This window comes from Ostrea edulis, chromosome 1, assembly GCF_947568905.1.
Source record: "Ostrea edulis chromosome 1, xbOstEdul1.1, whole genome shotgun sequence".
NCBI lineage: Eukaryota > Metazoa > Mollusca > Bivalvia > Ostreida > Ostreidae > Ostrea > Ostrea edulis.
Window position 1 is genome coordinate 107,691,359 of NC_079164.1, and position 25,400 is coordinate 107,716,758.

Here is a 25,400-nt window from a genome sequence, read left to right on the forward strand (position 1 = left end):
AATATTGCTACACAAATATGATTTTGAAGCATTTTTCGTGCAACAAAACAGGTTAAAATACAGGCATACATGGATTAAGAATTCTTTTGGCTGAATGTTTATCAATAGACAAAATTTTAAGTGTTTTGGAATTACTGTTTTAATGATATAATATTTAATTACACATACTTTTTTGATATTTTAAGTGGTTTCAAATTTGTCTAAGCTTAAGAAATTACAATCGTCGTCAAAATGTTTTGAATAACTTTAACTCCTTCTTATACCAGTCATTGATAAAAACTGATTTTCCAGCTATTTGTATATCAGAAGTGTACCACATTGGAATATTCTGAAAAATCCTCTTTTTTTTTGAAGAACTTTTACTAATCTTCACATAGGAAAAATAAGAATTGAAAACATCCTTCCAAAATGCATTGTTTTCTTAAAGTAAGCATTCCAAAATAAAACTATCTCCACCAGATTCCCATTAATGTTTTATAACTAAGACATTGTTGTCGAACAATCGAATTGTAACTATACATGTGTTTTTGATACCATGATGAAATTGTGTTAACTGGTTTTTTCTCTCATGAATATAGATAGGTGCTTTTGAATCCTATTACTGTAGTGAGCCTCACAAATACCGGGTAGATACCTCCTTGGTGTCATACCATCGATCACATTTATGCATCAAACAGTCTTTAGACCACCAAGCCTGAAAGTAATCATTATACTAGTACTACTTGTAACAGGACCTTATCGGATGTTTCCCCAAACAACCACCCTATCCCACCCCTAGCACCACATGGTTGTTTCAAATACAATGTATGTTACAAGGCATAATAATCTCAAATAAGGATTTACACACGACTGACTGAATGAGTAGGTCAAATTTAAATAAAAGAAACAAATATGAAAAAAACCTCACTTATTCGGTGTACCGAGGTTGTTACGTACTTGATATCAAATGAAGCAAAATATATAAGTGTTATGTGTTTACACCGATGTAAATGCTAACGCCAAATCGAGATACTAGTAGTTCTAGTATCTTCCCGCTCTACAGGACTTACACCAAAAAATAGCATATTTTCTTGGTTTTTTTTCTATTCATGAATCATAATCGTGGTCATATCTACATCAAACTTTGTAAGTTCTGAAAATTCAATTGTTGGCATACCAGATAAAAAGAGGAGTATGTTTGAGAGTGTACGTATCTGGCTGCGCTCGCTTAATGACAGCACTATCGACATATTAGATATAATATAGCATGTTGAATCGCATCATGATAAAGAATTTGGTGATATAAAATTTACTTGTACACTGTTAATTCCATTCATGTGATACTTAGGATGGCAATGACAAGCACGCCCACAACTTTTGTTGTAAATAGAGTAACAGCAAATAAGTGGGCCATTCTTACTGTTCAATGTTTTGACTAATGCTGGATCAACAGAAAAAAAAATTCAATATGTTGTTATTTTGCGCTGAATAGGTTTTAAATATTTTGATATGAAATATGGTAGAGAATGAAATGTAGGGGGTATTGCTATATTTTGTTGTTGGTTTTTTGTTATTTTTTTGGAAAATTATAAACTGCAGAAGCTTATTAAAACATTTGGATTTTTTCCATAGCTCTCACCCCAGAAGGCTACTGATGTGTAAAGTGCCATCCGTATTCCCACCTGACATGGGAAGTCGCTGGTTGCACTTGTGATCTCGATATTATATTCTCATGGATTTAAAAAGAAACAAGTACATATGTCACAAGTCAATCACCAGCCGAAGCAGCTATCCATTATAAGATGACACGATACGATCTCAGAGGGATAATCAGTCGGATTGCCAGGTTAGACTTTTCAAATCGCTTTAGTCTCTTTTGCAGTATATATTTTGCATAGACATACATGGACATTTTAATTTTAGGTCATTTAAGTAACTTTGGTAATATGAGGAATTCCTCTCTAAAAAACATATTGTCTTGAAAGACCTATCACAAGAGAATGAGTACCGAAGAGTCTGATGGAGGAGAAGAAAACTTTGAAACTCTTAGAAAATGTCTTAAGAAACCATGCACCAATCTGTTACGTTTTATTTTGAAATCAAAGTTCCGAAGATATGAGGAACTCAAGGCGGCAATTCCCTGGGAGGGAATATCTGAGGAAACAAAATCTGCTTTACAAAAGCAGAATAAAATACGTAAATTGAAATTTCCACTGCTTGGTGAGATATTTCGCACAGGAGTTTGTGATCGTTTTTTCGGTCAACCAGGCATTGGTTGGTCATCGACAGAGGAAATTCCAGAAGACTGTATTGGAGTAGCAGATGACATTCTGAGAATATGGAGGTTATGGCAAGAGAACATAGAAAACAATGATGACGAAACAGTTTCCGACAATGACAGCAATGAAGCCTTCAACGTACTGATAGACATTGGAAATAGAATGAGTGATCGGCAAGAATTTGCAGATTCTGGTCTGGAATTCCACCGAGAGATCTGTTTAGCAAGAAAAGGCAATTATGGTAATGTCAGTAAACATATATGACACTCGATATCTTATTAGTGGATGTATTTTTCACTAACAGCTAATAAAAGAAATATCAAGTGTTTTGAAAAGAACATTTATTTCATCTTGTTTACTTTAGAAGGTGCACATGCCGATGCTATTCAAGCAGGAGATAACAACACATTTGAAATGAATATTGATTCAACGTTTAAGGGCACTGTAAATGTGGTCCAAGGAGGAAATGGCAATAAATTTATACTGTACCATTTAAAAAATCGTATAGAGTGTACACCCACAAGATATGGTAATTATGATAAATTAGAAAACTGTAAAATTTGCAATATTGCTTTTAGTTTTTATTCCCACAATAGATTTTGACATCATCCTGGGCAATTATTTGTTATTCAAGTTGTTCCTTTTGATGAATATATGTATAAATATGTCAAGTAAAAATTGAAGTTGAAAGATCATTATTTTATCTTAAAAATTGGTAAATATCAATATATTGATATAGAACTAAAGAACAAAAATATGAATGTACTTCCATTGTTTGGGAAAATATATATGATTTTTTAAATATCCAGTTCAGGCGACTGCAGTTCTTCAATCAGACAATCCATCATTCCAAATCTTAACAGAAAGTGCAAGTAATCTGAACATTGAGGAAATTAATGAACTCCCAGCATTGAAAGACAACGACGTATCGATAAAAGAGATAAAAAGAGGCAGCCTGGTCATCACATTTACAATTAAAAACGAGGATACACTAGAGAAAAATCTGGAAAGAATATTTAACAGCATATTTGAGAAGGAAAAAATTGAAGAGTTGTTAGGAAATCTTACAGAAGGCTTTTTGAGAGTACGAGGATATATCTATGATCCTCAAGAGTACTATCTAGATTATGGTAAGCAAAATTTTGTAGTGTCTTTGTATCAATCTTCTTCAGGTAGGTAAGTATGGAGAGGAACACACGTGTATAATTTCACCTACATGGACGGATTTTGTTTATTCGCTTACGTCTCTAGAAAATTGTTCACTCATATCGAGACGTCATAAGCTGTAGAAGAAGTACCATAAATTTGGACCTACATATGTATGCATGAGATTCAGAGCCATATCAATGAGGGTTCTCTATCGTTTCAATGTCTGTCGTGATACGTGGCCTTTGTTTTTATCGCAATATATCACAGTTTTGTTCAAAGTAGTCAAAATAGATTTTTTAAAAATCCTTGGTATTGTTTTCATTTACGTATACCATATCCGTTTTCTTCGATAGCACCTAAAGAATCTACTCATGTGTATGCAGCAAAGTGTCATTTATATTCCCACCTGACATGGAAATTCGCTGATTGTACGTGTGATGTAGATGTTATCCTTACAGATTTATTCTTTAATCTGTTGGCATACGATTTCACAACAGAAGGTAACCATTCCATGCATGCCCATTTTTTCATGACGTTTACATTTATATATAAATCAAAGGTGATGGTATAATGTTAATTTGTAATCATTGATTTTGGGTAATTTCTATGTCAATTACCTTTTTTCTTGCAGAAAATGACAATATTTGGATAATGATAAAGGGAAGCATCATTGATCCGGAAGATATCGCTTTTTCATCAATCGAATGCATGTTACTTGAAAATGTGGATGAAAAAATCAGAAAATTCAATTCCGATCTTGAAATGTCTGGACACTGTGAAATCAAAAGCATAAATCGTACCAAAAGTACCACTCTCGTTATTTTAAAGACGAAAACCTGTTTAAGTTATTCTGGGTTATTAGCAGACGAAGGGATTCTTCTTTCTTTCCTGAGATCTTTCTTGTGGTCTGGAAAAACTGACGATCTGATTTCAAAAGTACAGCTCATGAGAGTTGGCCTAATCATTGATACAAACCTCGCGCAAAATAAGACAGACGATGGTGAGTACAGTTTCAAAGGATTAGTTGCTTTTTAAAAAATTGTGATCTCTCTCTCTCTCTCTCTCTCTCTCTCTCTCTCTCTCTCTCTCTCTCCATCTATCTATCTATCTATCTATCTATCAATCTATCTATCTATCTATCTATCTATCTATCTATATATATATATATATATATATATATATATATGAAGATAACGAAGAGTTACCAATAATCTCATAACTCCTATAAACAATACGAAATCGAGAGTTGGGCAAACATGGGCCCCTGGACACACTAGAGGTATATATATATATATATATATATATATATATATATATATATATATATATATATATATATATACACCCCCACCCCCCACCCCACATATATAGATAGATAGATAGATAGATAGATAGATATAGAGAGTTTCAAAATAATCATAGATATCTTCATTCAACACCAACAAGGTAGTACGATATTGTTTTCATATGGCAAAACATCTTAGACCGAATATCCTGAGACAATACGGGACTTTCGAGATACGGATCCACTCTGACTTTTATCGCGCGTGGAACGTAATTGTAGGGCATGTCACTTCCGGATTACAATAACAACTAAGTAAACAAACAAGGAATATTTCAATTTCCTGCATTTAAATGCTATCTTTGAAAGAAAGGAATCACTACAACCATTTTATAGGAAAATACAATTGATTGAATAATGCGAGTCGGCGCGGGAAATAAATTTAGGGAATATCTTGAGGATATCGGTAAAACTTCACGCCTTGCATCCAATGGTACGCGTCTAAATGCGCCTTTTCCCTTCCATCTAATTTACACCCAGGTACTAAGCACCAATAATGACTTGGATCGTCATCGTGGGACTGCGCATAGCTCTTCACGGACCGTCTGTTAGCGAAACACCATATGTATCGATGTCAACTTTGCCCTACAATTGGCTATTATCACGTGACCGTGGTGTATAAACGTCAAATATAAGTGGTCGTTCCAGCATATCCCGAAAGTTCTGTATTAACGATATTACTTAGCGGTGCTAAATTTCACGATCTTAGCCAATAATTGTGGAATATAGAAAAAACATTAAACAGACTTATCACTATTTTGATCCTCTTCTATGTTTCATAACTTTTAAAATTTGTTAAGAAAATGAAAACTTTTATGTAGTTTCACTCGTCAGTTATCCGAAGTAAAGTACACCAATCGGTTTTATTTGTGTATTACATGTATTTGTTAATCAGTTTATTGATATTTTAGCCCTGATTATTGAGTTCCGACCGGAATCCAACATAACGAGGGCAATTGACAACGGTATTCTTCCTCAAATACTCACGAGTGTCTTGGAGAGCAGCAAAGAAACAGGCGTAGTAATACCATACAAAATGAAAATCAAAGTAGATATGAACAGAAAAAGTAAGCTTTATACAAACATACACATTCTCATCATTTGAATGAATATGTATCAAATCATTTCATCTCAACCTTTATCTGACCACCAGAGTAGCTCAGTCAGTAGATCCCAGTTGGATGTCAAGAGTATGTTAGTTCGGATGTGGCCACGTCAAAACGTGTGCTTTGAAAATGAGAGTCATAGATCTGACAGATGATCTTAGAACCAGGCGATGTGTTGTAGTATGAAAGGTTAAGATAACGAACAGTGATCAATCTCATAACTCTTATAATCAATACAAAATAGAGAGTTCGGCAAACGCGGACACCTAGATATACCAGAGGTGGGATCAGGTGCCTAGGACGGGTAAGCATCCCCTGTCGACCTGTCACACCCGCCGTGAGCTCTATATCTTGATCAGGTAAACGTAGTTATCCGCAGTCACAATCAGTGTGCTAAGAATGGTCTGACAATCGGTACGAAACACATTTGACAGCATTTGTCCTAAAGATATGTTGTATTAGCAAACTAGATTATTATAACGACCATAGAATTTGCCATATGATGACTGAACAAGACTGTTGAAACCCTTGCACCATCTGCTCTGGGATGCTATAGAAAGTTTCACTAAACTAGACAAAAGTGTCAATCATGCATGCAATGCTTTTTCTAGATGCCTTCCCCTATTTTAGATGCACCACACTAGTACTTCTGTTTTATTCTTTTTGGTATAGAAAACATATTTCAAATTTGTATGACCTAGGTATTGTCAAGATGAAAACTAAGAAGACTTATTGTGTTTTTATTTGATACAAAACGTTTCCTTTTTGTACCTTTTGTGATGTATTTCATTTATATTTCTCTAGTTTTCATTTATTTTAACATGTTAGTGCCAAGTCACGATTGCAGCACTATGGAAAAGGAAGCTGATATCAAAACGCAAATTCAAAAGGTCCGAAAAGGAGAAAAGAAATTGCAGTTCAATAAATCGACCAACGTCCACTTATATGAACCTACGATTTTAAAGAATTATAGTTTTCAAGAAGATTCAGCGCTTGATTCTGATTATGATGATGCGAATGTCCCGCATAAATTGATTTCATACCGAGATCCTGAATATGATCAAATACATTCGGATTCAACTGACAGTGGTGTCGAACTCCTTAGAGAAAAAGAATTCTTAAATGAAATCTCAAGAGATAACACAGCGGTACTTTCTGAAATGAATACTGAACTTGTAATCAATGGACTTCAACTGTCTGAAAAATATGAGAATGAATTCCGACCCCAAAGGAAAATTATGTTTAATTATAGGGAAAATTTGCCAGTTAAAAAACTTGAGCAATTATTGAAAGATAATCCTGCTAAGTATAAACGATGCAGTCTGTGCATAGAATCTGCACATAAAGCAGTTTGTACAAATTTAAACTTTGCCGATGAAGTAAAAGAAATACATATTTCAGGGAGATCAAAATGTGGAAAATCCTATGCAGACGATGAAGTAGTAGTAGAGATCTTAGGTGAATCAAAAATTCGGAAGACTGAGAGAAAACGGAGGTATATTGAATCACAAACGAGAGACACGAACAGTTACGGCAGAGTATTGGGGACAATACAACGGAATCGATATAAAACCATGAAACATCCCGTGTTAGTGTGTGCATTCGATGATTTTGGAAACCATATGGTGAAACCATTGTGCAAAACAGTACCAAAAATTGAAGCATCTCACAAATTCTGTTCTAGTAAAACTCAGTTCGACTTGTTTACCTATGATAAACAAAATAAGACCTTAACTCACAATGGCGTATTAAACATCGGACGTGCTAATAGAAAATCTTATTGTTTTCTTGTTGCCATTATGCACTGGGAGGACATGTATCCGTTTGGAGTGATTCTGAAGAGCTTTTATACAGGAAATGATTCTCAATCAGGAATATATATTCTGAGACTTCAGTATCAAATTCCAGATAAATTCACAGACGTCGCTAATCGTGTAGTATATCTCCTACAACAAAGGGAAACACACAAATTAGCAACAACAAAGTCCAAGGGAGTGACACCAGTTTTCACGATTTCTGTAGACGATGATTTAAAAGAAATTGCATACAGTGTTGAGAAAATATCTCATGATCAATATAGAATTGGAATTCATATCGTAGATCCAACAAGATTCATAAAAAAGAATGATATTCTGGATAGGGAAATAAGAAAACGTGGAACAAGTTTTGTTATCAATAAGAATCATCAATCTTTAATGATACCGAGAGAAGTCTGTAATATTATTGAATTCAAGGTGAGCGGGGAGAGAAATGCAATAACATTGTCTTTTACAACAAATTCACAATCTGTCGTGGATAATGAGAGTTTTACCCTTCGCAAATCAGTTGTTATGAGTCAAAAGGCATATGACCTTGATGATGCCACGGATATATTAGAAGGAACCCAAGACTTCAGAATAAAAGTTTTATTAAATGTTGCAAAAGATATTCGCAAAAAGCGACTAAATAATGGCACTCATTTTCTTGAATTAGACACGAAACTTGAGGATGATGGAACGTTCATGAAACATAAAGACGTTCGAAATTTTATACATGAGTTAATGATATTCACTAACTTGAAAATCTCAGAACGGTTGCGCAGAAAATATCACACTGTCATGCCTTACCGTTGTCATGCAGCACCCTCTACTGACGTAGTCAAATTGTGGAATGAAAGTCATTCTGGTATGGGTGACTTACTATGTAGGCTTCAAGATCTAAATGTAGCACCTGCTACTGGATTTTATTGCTCCATCTTCAATTTTGAAAAACCCCTCAGTTATAGACATTCCTTACCATTCCAAAAGGTTGTATGGGAGATACTGAAAGAGCACATAGATAAAGGTCATTGGAGGGAGGTTGGACACATTCTGGGAATGGATGAAATTCATCCATGGCAATCTCTGGCTCTTGAAGACTGGATAAATGTACAATCAAAAGCAGAATACAGATGTTTAAGTCAAAAGCATGATCCACTTCTCCACTATGCTTTACGAAGTGATCATTATATGAGCTTCACCAGTCCACTTAACCTTTACATTGACTTGGTTGCTCATCGGTTAATCGACGATTTTTTGTCAGACAGTAGAAATTGTTCGTACGATTCACAAGAAATGGGAAATATATGTTCTGATATGAATGATATTTTGCTTCGCAAAAAGAAGTTTTATAACGGTTGCCTGATTCTGTTGAGTGGACACCAACTTTATAAGCAACCTCAGGTATTCAATGGATTTGTTCATGAAGTTTCAAACACTGATATATGTTTGTCCTATCCAAGCCTTCGGAAGCTTCCACAGGTTAGCAAAAGAATACCATTGAATATTCTCCAGACTAAAGAAAGACCTGGTTTCGAGGAAAACAGAATTCACAAGCGTGAAATATTGATAATGAGATGGCAACGCAGATTGTATTCTGTAGAACGAAAATCGCTAAAACATAGAGATGACAATGCTTCCATTCGTCTAAATCCTCATCCGAACATGATATTTCAGCAGACACAACAATGGATCAATATATTACAGTCATATTTTGATGGAAAGACAAGAAATGTAAAGAAGGAAATGAATGATGAGGATAAAATTAATCTCATCCGTACGATAGATGAAGCGCGTGATACTGTTGATGACGTAAGCTCCGAAGACTCTCTTGGCGTTAATTCAGATCAAACCTGCCATTTTAGTCTGTCATTCAATTATGGCCAAATTGTTGCTGTGCAGATAGCGGGAGAACCAGAGCATGGAATGATGATGCCAATGCCACAACTTCTAGATTTAACAAATAATGTAAAACTCTGTCTACAACACGTCAGAAATCCGGTGAATGTATTGTCTGAATTCGCTACAAAGTCATCAAAGGAAAGCTATGCTTCTTGTAGGGAATACGTCAAAATATGGATTCCTATTCTGTCTATGGAAATAGCAACATTGTCAGTGGAAGATGAATCTTTTACTATCACTGATCTCCCCATAACTTTCTCAAAAAGAGGAGGATATTTTTTTCTTAAACATTCTTTCTGTGAACAAAGGGACATTAGTTTCACAGTACATTCAACAGATTTATTGGGATATTCTGATATGGAAGAAATTGAGGAAGACTCGGAGGTACAACCGTTTTACATATCAGGATCAGATTATCTATGTATACGATGAGAGATGAAAACGGGGCTAGGAACGAAATCAAAATTTCTTAACGGAGCAATTTCACCACCAAAACGTTATTGGGTTGGACATGCAAAGATCGATGACGTTCAAAAAATAAAGACATCAGAGGGAAAAATAAAAGTGAAGTTTATTTGTCATAAAAGATCCCCTGTCATACCATCAGAGTTACTTGGGGAACAATTGTGCAATGTTGAGATTATACCGAAAATCGAGGTACACAGGTAGGTAACATATGGTCATGTTTTGATAAAATGTAAAAAGGGGGTATATTTTCCACCGAAAAAGGACACCCATACAGGCTGTTGTTTTTAATTATTTGTATTTCATTTTAGTATGTACCATAAGAAATTTTCAATTCGTTTGCTTATCGTATTGTTGCAAACAAATATCCAATCAATTGATTATCTGTCCATTTCCAAGGCGAACAGATATGTATATGAAATCTCCAGAGCGATCTTCAGACCTCGCAAAAGCCATTGCAGAGAGAAGAAGCATCCCAACTCTTGGTAACGTCATAAATATAGTTTACTGATACTAATATTAGTGTGTGGTATTTTGTAGCATACAATATAACTAAATTGTGTTATTATACCGATACCAGTTTCTGTATTTTATGTAGATTTTTCTTTACTTGAAATTTTCAAACTTTCATGATGCATTTAATAGATCGAGAGCATATCTCTGCCGGGAAGCTTTACCACAGAGATGTTGATAATCAACTTGCTATCCAACAACTAAACGATGATCAAAGGAAGGCCATTCAGAGGGCGGTGACTTCTACTTTCAGTTTGATACAAGGACCACCAGGTATAGTATAAATGAAGCATACATCTTCGTTTCAACAAAAAGATGAAAGATGAAGATAACGAACAATGATCAATCTCATACCTCCCACAAGCAATACAAAATAGATAGTTGGGCAAACACAGTCCCCTGAACACAATGGGATCAGGTGCCTTGGAGGAGTAAGCATCCCCTGTTGACCGGTCACACCCGCCGTGAGTCCTATATCTTGATCAGGTAAACGGAATTATACATAGTCAAAATCAGTTGCCAAGTACTGTCTAATAATCGGAATGAAACACGTCAGACAGCATTTGACCCAATGATAGGTTGTATTGGCAAAATAGGTCGTTATAACAACCATCAAATTTGCAAATTGCTGACGTGAAACGAGACTGTTGAAACCCCTGTACCATAAACTTGTTTGTCGGTAGCTTACCTAGATTTAAAAACTGACCATACGCAGAACAAGCTAGAAGCTGAAATCATCCCGTTTGGTATAAAGTTGAGTTGTTAGTTAGTCGTTAATATCTACATTCAATAAACTATCTAAGTATAAAGCAAAAGTGGACGATTCTGTGTTGACTTTTATTTCGAGCTCACAGGGATATATCGAATCGACATATAAATGAAAGTTATTATTGTTAATAGATGAAAGGTGAAGATAACGAACAGTGATCAATCTCATAACATAAAACATCGTCGATATCTCAATGTCGAATTGAAGGCCACAGCAAGAGATTTTTTCTTTTCACGTAGAAGTGTTTGAATAAATTCTGCTTCATGCAAGGTGAAGATAACGAACAGTGATCAATCTCATATGATATAAAAACATTTCGGATAACAAAGAAGTGCAAGGTGAAGATAACGAACAGTGATCAATCTCATAACTCCTACAAGCAATACAAAATAGATAGTTGGGCAAACACGGACCCCTGGACACACTAGAGGTGGGATCAGGTGCCTAGGAGGAGTAAGCAGAAGTACAATTCGTGCCCATGGGAATTCCAACAGAGTTGTGGAAGACCTGATCACCAAAGACCACGAAAATATTGTCAATGAGGAACTCTAGCATATTTCTTATTTTCAACTTATGATATAAAAACATTCAGCTAACAAAGGAGCACAATTCGTGCCCATGGGAATTCCAACAAAGTTTTGGAAGACCTGATCACCAAAGACCACGAAAATATTGTCAATGAGGAACTCTAGAATATTTTTTATTTCAACTTCAGAGTACTTCTGCTTGGAATCATTGTATCAATTCAGAATGCACAATATGCTTCCAGGTTGAATTTCACTGTCCGACGGGCGTATATTGTACCGTTTGCGCTACTCATGTTAAATTTATATCAATATCGACATATCAAACCCAAATTGCAAATGATTTGAGTACATCTTTCACCTGTGTCAAGGTGATAAACAACTGAGAGTCCAGCGGATAAAAATAGATCTACATCGCTTGTATGATGACATAATAGTTAAGCGAGGGATTTCCCCCACGTGATACGTTTGTTTATATATTGACAAACTTTTAAAAATAAAATTATGCGACACTTGGAAGAAATTTACTTCAATTTGAATATGCTGTTATTACTTATCATTTTACTCGGGACACCTTAATTCCACTATGTGGCAAATATAACGCTAAGTAGCCTCTATAACACAGATGTGACTTCAGGAATTGGTTCTGCTATTGATCAAGCGTCGGAGTTAAACAAAAGAAAGGGTGAAGATAATGAACAGTGATCAATCTCATAACTCCCATAAAGAATACAAATTAAGAGCAGGGCAAACACGGATCCCTGGACATACCAATGGTGGGATTAGAAACATCGGAGGAGTAAACATCTCCTATCGACCGGTTACATCTACCATGAGCACTATCTCTTGATCAAGTAAACGGAGTAATCCATAGTCAAAATCAGTGTGAAAAGAATGGCCTAACAATTGGTATGAAACACGTCAGACAGCATTTGACCCAATGAAAGGCTGTATTGAAAAATTAAATCGTTTTAACGACCACAGGATACGCGAGTTTCAAGATAAGAGCTCTTCTGTGTAGGAGGTGTACTTATTGGACAGAGTGGACCTACATTCAGAGAGGAAGATGATTGAAATGTGTTAAAAGCGTCTTCTCTTCAGATATTATGTAAATGTAGGAAATACAAAATCTTACAGAAAGAATTTTATGTTTTACTAGAAAGGTAAAGATAACGAACAGTGATCAACCTCATAACTCCTATTAGCAATACAAGATAGAGAATTAAACAAACAAGGACCTCTGCATATACCAGAGGTGGGATCAGGTGCCTAGGATGAGTAAGTATCCCCTGTCGATCGGTCATACCCGCTGTGAACCCTATATCTTGATCAGGTAAACGGGGTTATCCGTCGTCAAAATCACTACTAATGTACCAATCGTATGAAACACGTCAGACAATGTGAAAACTTGACAACAATGTCATGTTTGCAAGTAATATCCTGGATATAAGTACGAGCAACGAAATAACGTGAAATACTAAAAATTCCATGTATCTAATTACTCCATGAATACTTATCCTTTACATAGTTTGTGTATTAGTCGAATTCGGGGATGAAACTGTATATGGGAAACTTACTGAGCAAATTTACTCATGCAAGGCTGAAAATTTGTCCAGTGATGGATGTTTGTCTAACTCCCGTATGTAAATAAATTGTTTTGCACCTTATGATAGTTCTCTAAAGGAATATAACTTGGACGTATCTCGGAATTTTGCTTATTTGCGAAATGCTGACTTTATATGAGACCATTGAAACCCCTGTAACATCAACTTGTTTGTCAGTAGTCTATCTCGATTTAAAATCATACATATACAAGAGCTTGTTCTGGGTATAGTAAGTTTTTAAATCGAGGTAAGCTACTGACAAACAAGTTGATGGTACAGGGATTTCAACAGTCTCGATTGAAGTCAGCATTTCGCAAATTCTATGGTCGTTATAACGATCTAGTTCGTCAATACGACCTCGCATTGGGTCAAATGCTGTCTGACGTGTTTCATACCGATTGTTAGACCGTTCTTGGCACACTGATTTTGACTGCGGATAACTACGTTTACCTGATCAGGATATGGGGCTCACGGCGGGTGTGACCGGTCAACAGGGGATGCTTACTCGTCCTAGGCACCTGATCCCACCTCTGGTGTGTCCAGGGGTTCGTGTTTGCCCAACTATCTATTTTGTATTGCTTGTAGGAGTTATGAGATTGATCACTGTTCGTTATCTTCACCTTACACAGAACATGCCCTTGCGTATCGAATCATTTGAGAGACTTAAACACGATATGCAGGTGATAATGGAACATTGTTATATAATTATGGGAAGTTGACGATGCTATAGTAATCTCGTTTGTCATAAAGTTGAAATGTTTGCTTGCTGTAAACATATATAGTCAATAAAATATTCAAGTATGAAGCCGATGTCCCGTGAGGATCCGGGTTAGAATAGGTCTTCAGTACCCCTTGTTTGTCGTAAGAGGCGCATAAATGGGGTGGTCGTTCGGATGAGACTGGAAAAACGGAGGCCCCATGTCACAGTAGGTGTGGCACGATAAAGATCCCTCCCTGCTCAAAGACCTTGAGCGCCGAGCATAGGCCTTAAGTTTGTAGACATTTACCGGCATTGGTGACGTCTCCATATGAGTGAAATATGCTCGAGTGGGACGTTAAACAATGTTAAATCATCAAACATGAAGCAGATGTGGAGGACTCTATGGGGTCTTTGTTTCGAGTTCACCGGAATAAATGAAATCAACATATGTATTCTTGATGGTATATATCAGATTTATCAATATTCGTTATCGTATAGCCGATATCCCCAAGCATTACATAAAAGCAGTGTACAATGGATAGTCCCATGTAAACTTGATATAAAAGAATGAGATGTAAAATACGTTATTTCGATGATATCAAAATCATCAATAACAAAAAAGGAATGAATGAATGCTTGCTTTTTTGTATGTACGCTTGAACATTCGTTGGTGCAAACTTATACAAGATTCAGGATAAGTTATTTGATTTTATAAACTCTTACGGAATGGTCTCTTACTTTGCATAGAGATCTTACTAGTTTCTGTTGGTCTTCAATTTATCTGAGACTGTTGTTCTGGTATCGTATTATAATTACTAATAGTTAATGCAGTAATGAATACATGTATGGTTCGTAGGGACTGGAAAGACGTACACAGGAGTAGCCCTTATCAACATTTATTGTTCCATCAATCAAACGTTGCAGGAAAGTGGAGGGAAAAGAAAAATCGTTCTATTTTGTGGTCCCTCAAATAAATCTGTGGACCTTGTCACAGGTAATTGAATATAATAATCGATGTTAATGGTTTAAAGACTCTAGTTCTAAATTACCCTTGCTAAATAATCTATCTCTCTCTCTCTCTCTCTCTCTCTCTCTCTCTCTCTCTCTCTCTCTCTCTCTCAATAAATGTATTAGACCTTTCTAGTCTTATATATGTACATAAAGGAATTTGATAATTAATCTGTACTTTAGGATATCTGAAAGACAACACCTCGCGAACATTTAAAATTCTTCGAATGTATGGACGAGCTTTAGAGTGTACTGATTTTCCTATTCCTGGCAAAGTATTTTCTAAAAGACGGTTGAACAAAGAAAGTAATCCGGATGAAAATTTGAGAGACGTAACCTTACATCACATTATTCGTAAAGAAGGAAACCCATATGCCGAGGAGATCAAAACATTTGATGAAAGATTCAAAAGCAATCCAAAAACAATTGACCTCAAAGAAATCAAACAATATAAGAAATGTATTGGAAAAGCTATCAATGACGAACTTCCAAAATACGATGTTATTCTTTGTACAACGTCCGTAGCAACTAGCGCAACATTACTGAATGCTGCAAAGGGGTCCATCTTTCAAGTTGTAATAGATGAAGCTGGAATGTGTACAGAGCCAGAGTGTATGGCGGTAGTCATAGCAACAAATGCTAAACAAGTGGTTTTGATTGGTGATCATAAACAGTTACAACCTGTTGTTATATGTGAAGAAGCGGCGGACCTGGGCCTGCAGAAATCTTTGTTTGAAAGATATGCAGAGATGAAAACTTTTCTTCTTACATTTCTGAGTCAACAATACAGAATGGTAAATTTTTCATTCAAAACGATACCTATTCCCTTTTAGTCAAATATTTGGTATACGTACATTTATACACCACTTATAATATAGATATAGATCTATAACATACTGCCCTCATTAAAACCTCAAACTTTGCATATTTGAATGAATTTACTATTAATCTCTTTTACTTTAATACCATATAGAATCCCAGTCTATGTGAGTTTCCCTCAGAGACCTTTTACGATGGCAAACTGGAGACGAAGGAATCACAAAAATGGGTGACAAGAAAACCTTTAAAGTTGTGGAAAAATGCAGAGTACCCGTATGTATTTTGTCACACAGATGGAGAGGAAGAGTACCTTTCGTATACCACAGAAGAAGGGAATGAAATGTCCAGATTCAACAAAAAGGAGATAGACCATGTAGTGAGTCATTTTAGCTCACCTTAGAAACGTGAGGTTTTCTGACCAAAATTTGTCTTTCGTCGTCTTTGACTTTTCACATAACTTCTTCCTTCTCAGAAACTGTTAGACTAATTTCATTCAAACTTGGCGAAAAAAATTCAAATTTATTCAAATGAATAATCAATAGGGTTACAACCGACTGAAAGGGAAGTTAATTGATAATTTTGAAAAATTGAAGTTTGCACTCCAAAAATCTTTTTCTCAAGAACCTTGACTAATTTAAGACAAACATGGCACAAAGTATCCTTGGGTAAAGGAAATTCAAGTATGTTCAAATGAAGGGTCATATATTCTTCAAAGGGAAGATAATGAAAATCATTAAAAATTAGATGTTGCATTTTCAAAACCATCTTTAGAACCACTGGTCTAATTTTGACCACACTTGGCACAGAATATCATTAGGTAGAGGATTTTCAAGTAAGTTTCAAACTCTGCATCTCAAAGTAGAACTGTTAAATATCTCTGTAAAAGATTTTTATTAACCAATAAAGTCTGTTAAAGCAAATTCGATGCATAGATTCCACAAGTATATGGATGAATTGAAGAACGATTGTTTGATGAGGTACATATTGTTCTACTAATTTTCATGTAGAGTCCATGTCATATTACCATTTATGATAACGCTAAGAATTTTATTTATCTATGGAGTTAAGAACAAAGTACGCCTAGTTAATAAATTTGGCCTAGTAAAATCATGAAAAATGAAATAGAAGATGACGCACTTATACCTATCGCAGTTATTGGGGGTGGGGTGGGGGGCAAAACACTATCTCTTTAAATATGCAAACGAAAGGGTACCAAAACGTCACATACTAGTAATAGAAAAATAAACTCCCGACTTCACCCGAACCAAAACTTTCAAATTGTATTTATATGTTTTGTTTATCAATTTACAAATTAATTCTAAACACAGTTACATGTAAATAGTTTCTAGTGTTTGTCACTTCTCATTTTGTTTTAAACATGCTATTTTATATTAAGCAATCTATATGTAAACAAAGAAATTGACACGATACTTGTTTACTTCAAAGAATTGTGAGTGCTGTATCTCACTTATAACTCAACGACTGATATTGAAATGTTGATTGACCATAAGAAATACTTTAGTTAAGCATTGTAAACAATAAAAATGGAAAAATAAAATTAGAAAATTTTCAACTCAAACCGTGTCTATACCTCTTACCTTATTGGAAATTGTAATAGAGCATACATGTAAAAATACAAATTTCTGCATAAATAAATTGAAACTTTTAAATTACACATGCTAAGTAAGATTTAACAAATACGTATTTATAAATTGTATTTTTGAAATGATTTATATATTACGGATGTATATTTAATTGCTGTTATAAACTTTAGAAATTCATTTAAAAAATTAAGGAATAATTTCCTCATGCATAGCTCGTATCCTTGGACGAATTTGGCTCCACTTTTTTGGCAAGCTGTTTTTGGCTATGTTTAGCTCTAAAACTTCATAGTTATTTCGGATTTCAAACATAGCTCGTAGCCTTGGCCGAATTTGGCTCCACTTTTTTTGGCACGCTGTTTTTGGCTATGTTTAGCTCTAAAACTTCATAGTTATTTCGGATTTCAAACATTTCGGTTGAGCATCACTGAAGGGACATTATTTGTCGAAACGCGCATCTGGTGCATTAAAATTGGTATCGTATAAGTTTCACATATATTATAACAACTTTCATTCATATGTCGATTTGATATTTCCCTAAGAACTCGAAATAAAAGACACCACAGAGTCGTCCACTTTTGCTTCATACTTAAATATTTTATTGAAAATAGATACCAATGGCAAACTAACAACTCAACTTTATGATAAACGAGATGATTTCAGCTTCTCCACCATCAACTTCCCATATCTATGTAGCAGTATTCCATTATCACCTGCACATGGTGTTTATATCTCTCAACCGATTCGATACGCAAGAGCTTGTTCCACTTATGATCAGTTTTTAATTCAAGGCAGGCTGCTGACAAACAAGTTGATGGCACAGAGGTTTCAACAGTCTTCTTTAAAGTCAGCATTTGCAATTCTATAGCCGTTAAAGCGATCTAGTTTTGTTTATACAACCTATCATTAGGTTAAATGCTGTCTGAGGTGTTTCATACCGATTTTTAGGCCGTTCCTGGCACACTGATTTTGACTATGGATAACTCAGTTTACCTGATAATATATTGGGCTCACAGCGGGTGTAACCAGTTGACAGGGGATGCTTACCCCTCCTAGGCACTTGATCCCATCTCTGGTGTATCCATGGGTCCGTGCTTGCCTAACTATCTATTTTGTATTGCTTATATGAGTTATGAGATTGGCAACTGTTCGTTATCTTCACCTTTTATGTTTATGAATACAATCTTTATTCTGCACCCAAATCACTTTTATCTTATCTTATTAGTTTTTACTAGAAAGGGGCGTACCAAAACAAAAGAAACCCCTTCTGTGAGATATATCATAAAGAGTAAACATTTTAGTGACAAGATATATTGAACTATTTGTTTTCAATATATACATTGAGAAAACTTCCTTAGATATTGAAATCCAAGATGCAAAGTTAAATCTTGAATCGCAAAACATGCCATCTTTGCTACTTCATGTAACAAAAATTAATGAAACATGGATATAATTACTATACATGTATCTCGAAAGCGCAAAGCTTATGGTGTATCATAGGGCATAGAATTTGACCCTTAGTTAAGTGAGCAGTTTGGTCCATGAACCTTTTTTTTCTGTACTCAAAACCATTCGTATGGTATGTGTCGTTTTGTGTCTCAATTACTTATTGACTTTGAATTCCATAACACATGTCAATATTTCATAATAGTAAACAATTCAAACAATGGAAGCAATATCTATATTTCAGTGTAATGTTTTTGAAAAGATATGCATCATCATGCTAATTTGTGTCTACTTTTTAGGTCTCAATTTTTCATCATCTTGTTAAAACGGAGAAGATCGGCTGGGAGCATATCAATATCATGTCACGCTCAGTGTCACCAAATACGACTGGGACTGAAGAAACAGAAGTTCAACTTCTTCAATGTGGCAAGTCAAGGTAAATACGATGTACATGTAGAGACATTATTTGTCGAAATGCGCATCTGGTGCATCAAAATTGGTACCGTATAAGTTTTACATTATGACCCCTGGGTCGAGGCCTCTGCTGGTGGACTGTTCGTCCCCGATGGTCTCTACAGCCCAGTAGCTAAGTACTTCGTTACTAGCTTGAAAATACGGATGTATATCTAATTGCTGTTATAAAATTTAGAAATTCATTTCAAAATTAAGGATTATCTCCCTCATGCATAGCTCTTATCGTTAGACGAATTTGACTCCAATTTTGGCACCCTGTTTTTCCCTAAAATAGCTCTTACAAGTTTATCTTTATTTCGGATTTCAAACATTTGGGTTGATCATCACTGAAGAGACAGTATTTGTCGAAATGCGCATCTGGTGCATCAAAATTGGTACCGTATAACTTTTACATATAAAAGATTTGCTTTATACACACTCTTTTGTAGACAGGTATACTATAGTAGTATTGATGAATTATTAGACTGAATAATATTATTTCTTCTCATATTAACTGAACTCTGAATTTGATTATTGTTGAAATGTTTTTGATGTTTTATAGAGTTTACACTATTTCTAAAACATACTTTGTAACTCAATTTGAAGGCGGTGAATGGGACTACGTCATATTCAGTTTGGTGAGATCACTTCCTGAATACAGAATTGAACCATTACCAACGTTCGGATGGTGCAAAGAAAACCTAGGATTTATTACTGATGCTCACCAGATCAATGTTGCTTTGACAAGAGCACGCAAAGGTCTTATCATAATAGGTAATGTTTTTAAAAAAAATAATTTATCAAATTTGAATTCTTCATAACTGCATGTGTGATTGTGACACGTGTCGTCGTCTAATTTAACAATATTTCTTTATAGGAAATCAGAATCTCATGGCTTGTGAAAAACTAGTTTTGGAGCCTATGTTGAACCAATTCAGGAGACACGGTTGTGTAGTCAATGCAGCAGACTTTCTTCCAAAAATAAAAACTTGAAAAATGCATGGAGCAAATTGAAGTGGTGGTTGCAAGGAACGGAAAGATAATTGTTCATCGGATGTCTCTGACTTCAATATATGCTATTTGTTATTTATAAGCAATGCTCTGCAGTTGTCATGGCTAGCTAACTTAATCATCCAGTTTACTAATTAAATTACAGACATGTATTAATCTAATGACATTCCTCCTGCAAAATGCTTGTAGGAGCTCTTTGGAAACTGGTCTTATTGTATAATGTGAACATGTTTTGATAACAGAGGAATTGTAGATTATCATATTTGAGAATATTGGGGGAAGCATTAGAGATAAATTGATATGCCTTTAACAGTCATATTGACAAGTAATTTTCTGAATATGGTACGTACGAGCAACGCAATAACGTGATATACTAAAAATTCCATGGATAACTCCGTTTACCTGATCAGGATATGGGGCTCACGGCGGGTGTGACCGGTCAACAGGGGATGCTTACTCCTCCTAGGCACCTGATCCCACCTCTGGTGTGTCCAGGGGTCCGTGTTTGCCCAACTATCTATTTTGTATTGCTTGTAGGAGTTATGAGATTGATCACTGTTCGTTATCTTCATCTTGCATGTACATTGTACAGTGTATATTGTACTCCCTCAATACATACATGTATCATTCATTTAATGTATGTATCAGTCGAATTTGGGTAATGAAACTGCGTATGAGAAACTTGCTGAGCAGATTCACTTATGCAAGCCTGAAAATTTTCCCCACTCCCGCATGTAAACAAATTGCTTCGCGCTTTAGAAAAAGATAATTTGTGTGCGATAAGATGTTTTGTAGATATTTATCTCAGTATACGTAACAGCCATGGCTACCTTCCTTACAGATATTATGCTAATTGATTTGAAATCGTGATTTCACTATTTATTGTAACATACATGTAGTTACATTGAGAGTTTTCTTATGGAATGTTGAAATCAAAATTAGATTTTAATATTCTGTTTATTGACTTGCATATTGAAAACTTTTATATGGTTGATATGTTTGTATATGTGCATTGGAAAAAAACCTTAAACTGATCATTTTGTAAATACTGATAGCTCCATACTATAAAAGATTGCATCATTTTAACGTCCTCTCTGTTTCAATTTTATTCCGAAAGACAGGTAAGTACAGTAGTATTCAAAACAAAGCACATTCCATACATTTTTCATCTAAAGATAAGTAATGTCATTTTCTGATGTTTTTTAATTTCCGGTATTTGCAAATCTTAATAATTTGTGTTTTGGCTTATCCTTTATCTCCACAAATGTACCATGACGTCACAATGATTATTACAAAATGATATGTAACGACATAGTTGGACAAACTTCCACCAGAGTTCGTTTGCTCACAAACCAAACTCTTCCACTTAGGCATTATGGGATAGCGATTTTTTAGGCCGCGTATACTCTGACGTCACTGTAGAATGACGAAAAAACATAACGTCAAACGTAAACAACTTTCAAAACAAGAACGAAAGCATCAAGTTCATTACTTTACACAATAATTTGAACAGAGTCTCCATACTTTATAATGATCTTTTGATCATTTTATGTTTAAAATAAAATCCATACTTTTATATTTATGCTCTTAGTATCAATATCTTCAAACTTTTAACTGCGAACTACTTCTTTAGTGTTATTTGTTTGCGTGATAATCGCGGACTCACAATATATAAATCTGTATATTGTGCTGCGTCACATAGGAGAGGTCTATTCGTAGGTGACGTAATGAGGCCTCGACGGGGAGTTTGCATAGTTGGAATGATATATCTCTTTAAGAGATATCTTTATAAAATCATATGGAGAAATTATTACCATTTGGTTAATCTGTGCCTCATTCACATGGATGCGCATTAAATTTTACTTCGTACAGTTTCTAAAGTCATCTGGCCCAAAATATCGATGATTTCACTTGGAGCTCAAACCCTGGCATTCAAATAAGGAATAGATTAGCCAACCCAAAATTCGCTCAGTTTGATCAGGAAAATGATTTGTGTCATATGACGAGAGCTTGAAGTTGGCATAAATATGCAAATATGCCATTTTCAATGAAAGTATCCACAAATTCAGGTAGTTTTCATTTCAGAAAACATACAGCGCATGCGTCGAGCAAATTCATATTCAAGTATGTTTTTCATCTTAAAATAATACACAATATTTATCATTTTTATTTTGCTCGACAAATGCGCACATCTTTTCCTGAGCAATAATCTGTAGACATTTGACAGTTTTCAGGCTTATTTTGAAAAAAAAGGCGGGAAATGTCTTATTCATGATATCATAATGCTATCCAATTAGAAATATCATTCTGATTTTGTTGACATAGTATACCTGGCATATATTTTACTTTCTTAAAACGCTTATTAAGGTTAATTCAAGACACATTTTATAGAGAGAAACTTTTTGGGCCTTTTTATGTATACAATCGTACCTTGTTGCGAGGTAAAATAATGCGCATTAAATTAATTCGAATTAAATAGCGTTCACACGGCGGTAATATTTAATGCGAACTAAACTAATGCGCATTAAATTCGTATGCATTTCTAAAATGAATTAAAGGATAGACTATATTAGAGGGCGAAGCCCTCTCACGGCCCGAAGGGCCGTGAGAGCGGAGCTCTCCCTATAGGTAACACGTATATACATGTTTAAAAGGAAAATATAGGAAAATAATGAAAAACTATACCATACCTATGGAACTTGAAAATGTTGGTACTAATGGCGTCCATTCGAATATTAGCGCGTGGACATGTATTTCTACATTTTGAATCTCGTCTACCCTAGTTCACGATGTTCTGAGATGTTACATAAAATTCGTAAAAGGATGTAAATCTTATTTTCTTAATCATATAAAATCACTCCTCGATTAACGCCATGTTTGTTGCTAAATAACGACGCTGAATATGACGTCACAATGTACTGTTTACATCAATTGCGTTATATTTCCCGCGTTCAATATATAGGCGGATCAAATATCCAAAATTAGGATGCTTTGATACAGTTCCGTCCTCGTGTTAACTTCGGGTTGTTTTTGTTCTGTTTTGGATATAGATACTTACACGGTCACGCCGTAAAACATATTATTGAAAATTATTTTATAGATATTTTAATGGATATTGGGTAGATACAGAATTCATCGTTCAAAACACTAGGCCTATATATAGTGTACATGTTTACAATGTACATGCAACTGATCTACACACAATGTGTTTCGTCGTGTTTGTCATGAACCTCGGAACATCTTTTTCACCATTCCGCTGACTACTGTTGTGACGTAGATTTTTAGAATTACAAATACGTATTATAAGTCTACTATGACGTCATATAGTATTTATTTAAGAAATAAGGTATCATTTTAAAATATTTATCGAGATATAAATACGGTTTGGTCACGTGATCTTCGGGCTTTATGGAAAATTTGATCATGTACCAACCCGTATTTATATCCCGATAAATATTTTAAAATGATACCTTATTACTTATATTTACATTTTTTGATCGGTAACATTGCTGAATTGAGTTAACAACACGTTTCCATACATTTCAAATTGTTGACGTCCACAACGAAGCGTCATAGCTGTTCAAAATGACGACAACACAAAACAAAGTTCCATAAAATGAAGAACTGTCTTAATTATTAAGACGCTAGAAAGCAAGTATATCAACATATACTTATACATTAACAGTCGTCAGGTGTAGGCAAATCATTTATCGATAGGACAAAGGACACAGCTCAGATGAATCTCCGGAAAGAACTGAACATCGCAGAGAATGTGGAACTGCACGAAGGTAAGGGACGGTTTGGATTTGGAAATGTAATTGTTGACAAACATGAGCTCACTGAACGCTTCTTTTGACTCGATAAATTTCTGTAATAGGTTTTTAACGACGCCTCGCTTCGATGTTCCGACATAAACTTGGAAACCGACATCAATCACCTATGGCTGCTGTGGCACGGAAGCAGTGTGGTGTGTAGATCTTAATGCACTTTGACGACTTATCGGCCATACATCCTGTGAATGACCTTTTTGCTAAAGCCTAATGTCCAGCAGTAGGTACAATTCCACATCACCGATGACCAGGGTGAAGTTGTAGCAGACAAAATTTTAGACATAAAATAGTAAAATATTGTTTACAGAAATGCTTTTATCAATTATGGATGAAAGTCCACTGCTTGGAATATAAATAAAACCGTAAATACATTTTGTGATGTTGATTTCATCTATTGATAGATTTCTGTAGTAAGTGAGAGCGATTGCTAGATGTGTATTGCCTTAGTAAAAGTAGTACCTGTTACCTATTTTTAACAAATGTGCATACGCACAGCCGTGACCTCTGATGACCCCGTAATGGATTTATGCAGGGATAAATACGTTTGCTCGTAATAGTGTTATGTAAGAGAAAACAGTTGCAAATGTAAATATTCATAATTGGTTAAAATCTAAAAAAGAAAATCATATTCTCACTATATCTTTAAAACATGTTTGTCTTATTTAAAGCAATTCCTTCCATATGTATTACTTGGTATGCCTATGTAGAGCAGATTTACGTCTGCCATTATCTAATGACATGTTATTATCATTTTGATTAATTTTTCGCACAAATGTAACATTCATATAATATAGCTGACCACGGATATGATGCATGTGATCCAAATTTACCATTACGCATGCGTGTACATTTAGTGCGAATTAGCTTCGCTTTGCGTTCACACGGAGCTAATGCGAAGTAAATTTAATAAATCGCGACGTAACTTTTAATTCGAAGTAAACTAATGCGCATTAAATTCTCCGTGTGAACGCGGTTTAGATTTAATTCGCATTAACTTGCGTTTAATGCGAATCAATTTCTTCTTGTGAACCGAGGCATTGCATGCCGCCATCTTGCACAGTCTGACCAAAGCCAGCCCATACTAATTCACTTCGTTGTAGAAGT

At 35.1% G+C, this 25,400-nt stretch overlaps 2 protein-coding genes across 2 annotated transcripts in view; both read left to right on the top strand.

Moving 5' to 3' along the window:
• LOC125666820 (receptor-interacting serine/threonine-protein kinase 1-like) overlaps positions 1-25,400 on the top strand; it is a 542,042-nt gene that overhangs the window by 322,431 nt on the left and 194,211 nt on the right. The window lies entirely within an intron of this gene.
• On the top strand, positions 1,169-21,548 carry LOC125666976 (helicase with zinc finger domain 2-like). The gene is given in 17 exon segments (XM_048900277.2): positions 1,169-1,825; positions 1,903-2,499; positions 2,623-2,787; positions 3,068-3,388; positions 3,761-3,907; positions 4,039-4,407; positions 5,661-5,816; positions 6,684-10,218; positions 10,418-10,503; positions 10,664-10,804; positions 14,985-15,122; positions 15,320-15,930; positions 16,110-16,331; positions 19,302-19,366; positions 19,368-19,438; positions 20,062-20,229; positions 20,333-21,548. Coding segments are annotated over 16 exon segments (6,831 nt in total). The 5' UTR covers positions 1,169-1,825; positions 1,903-1,979; the 3' UTR covers positions 20,449-21,548.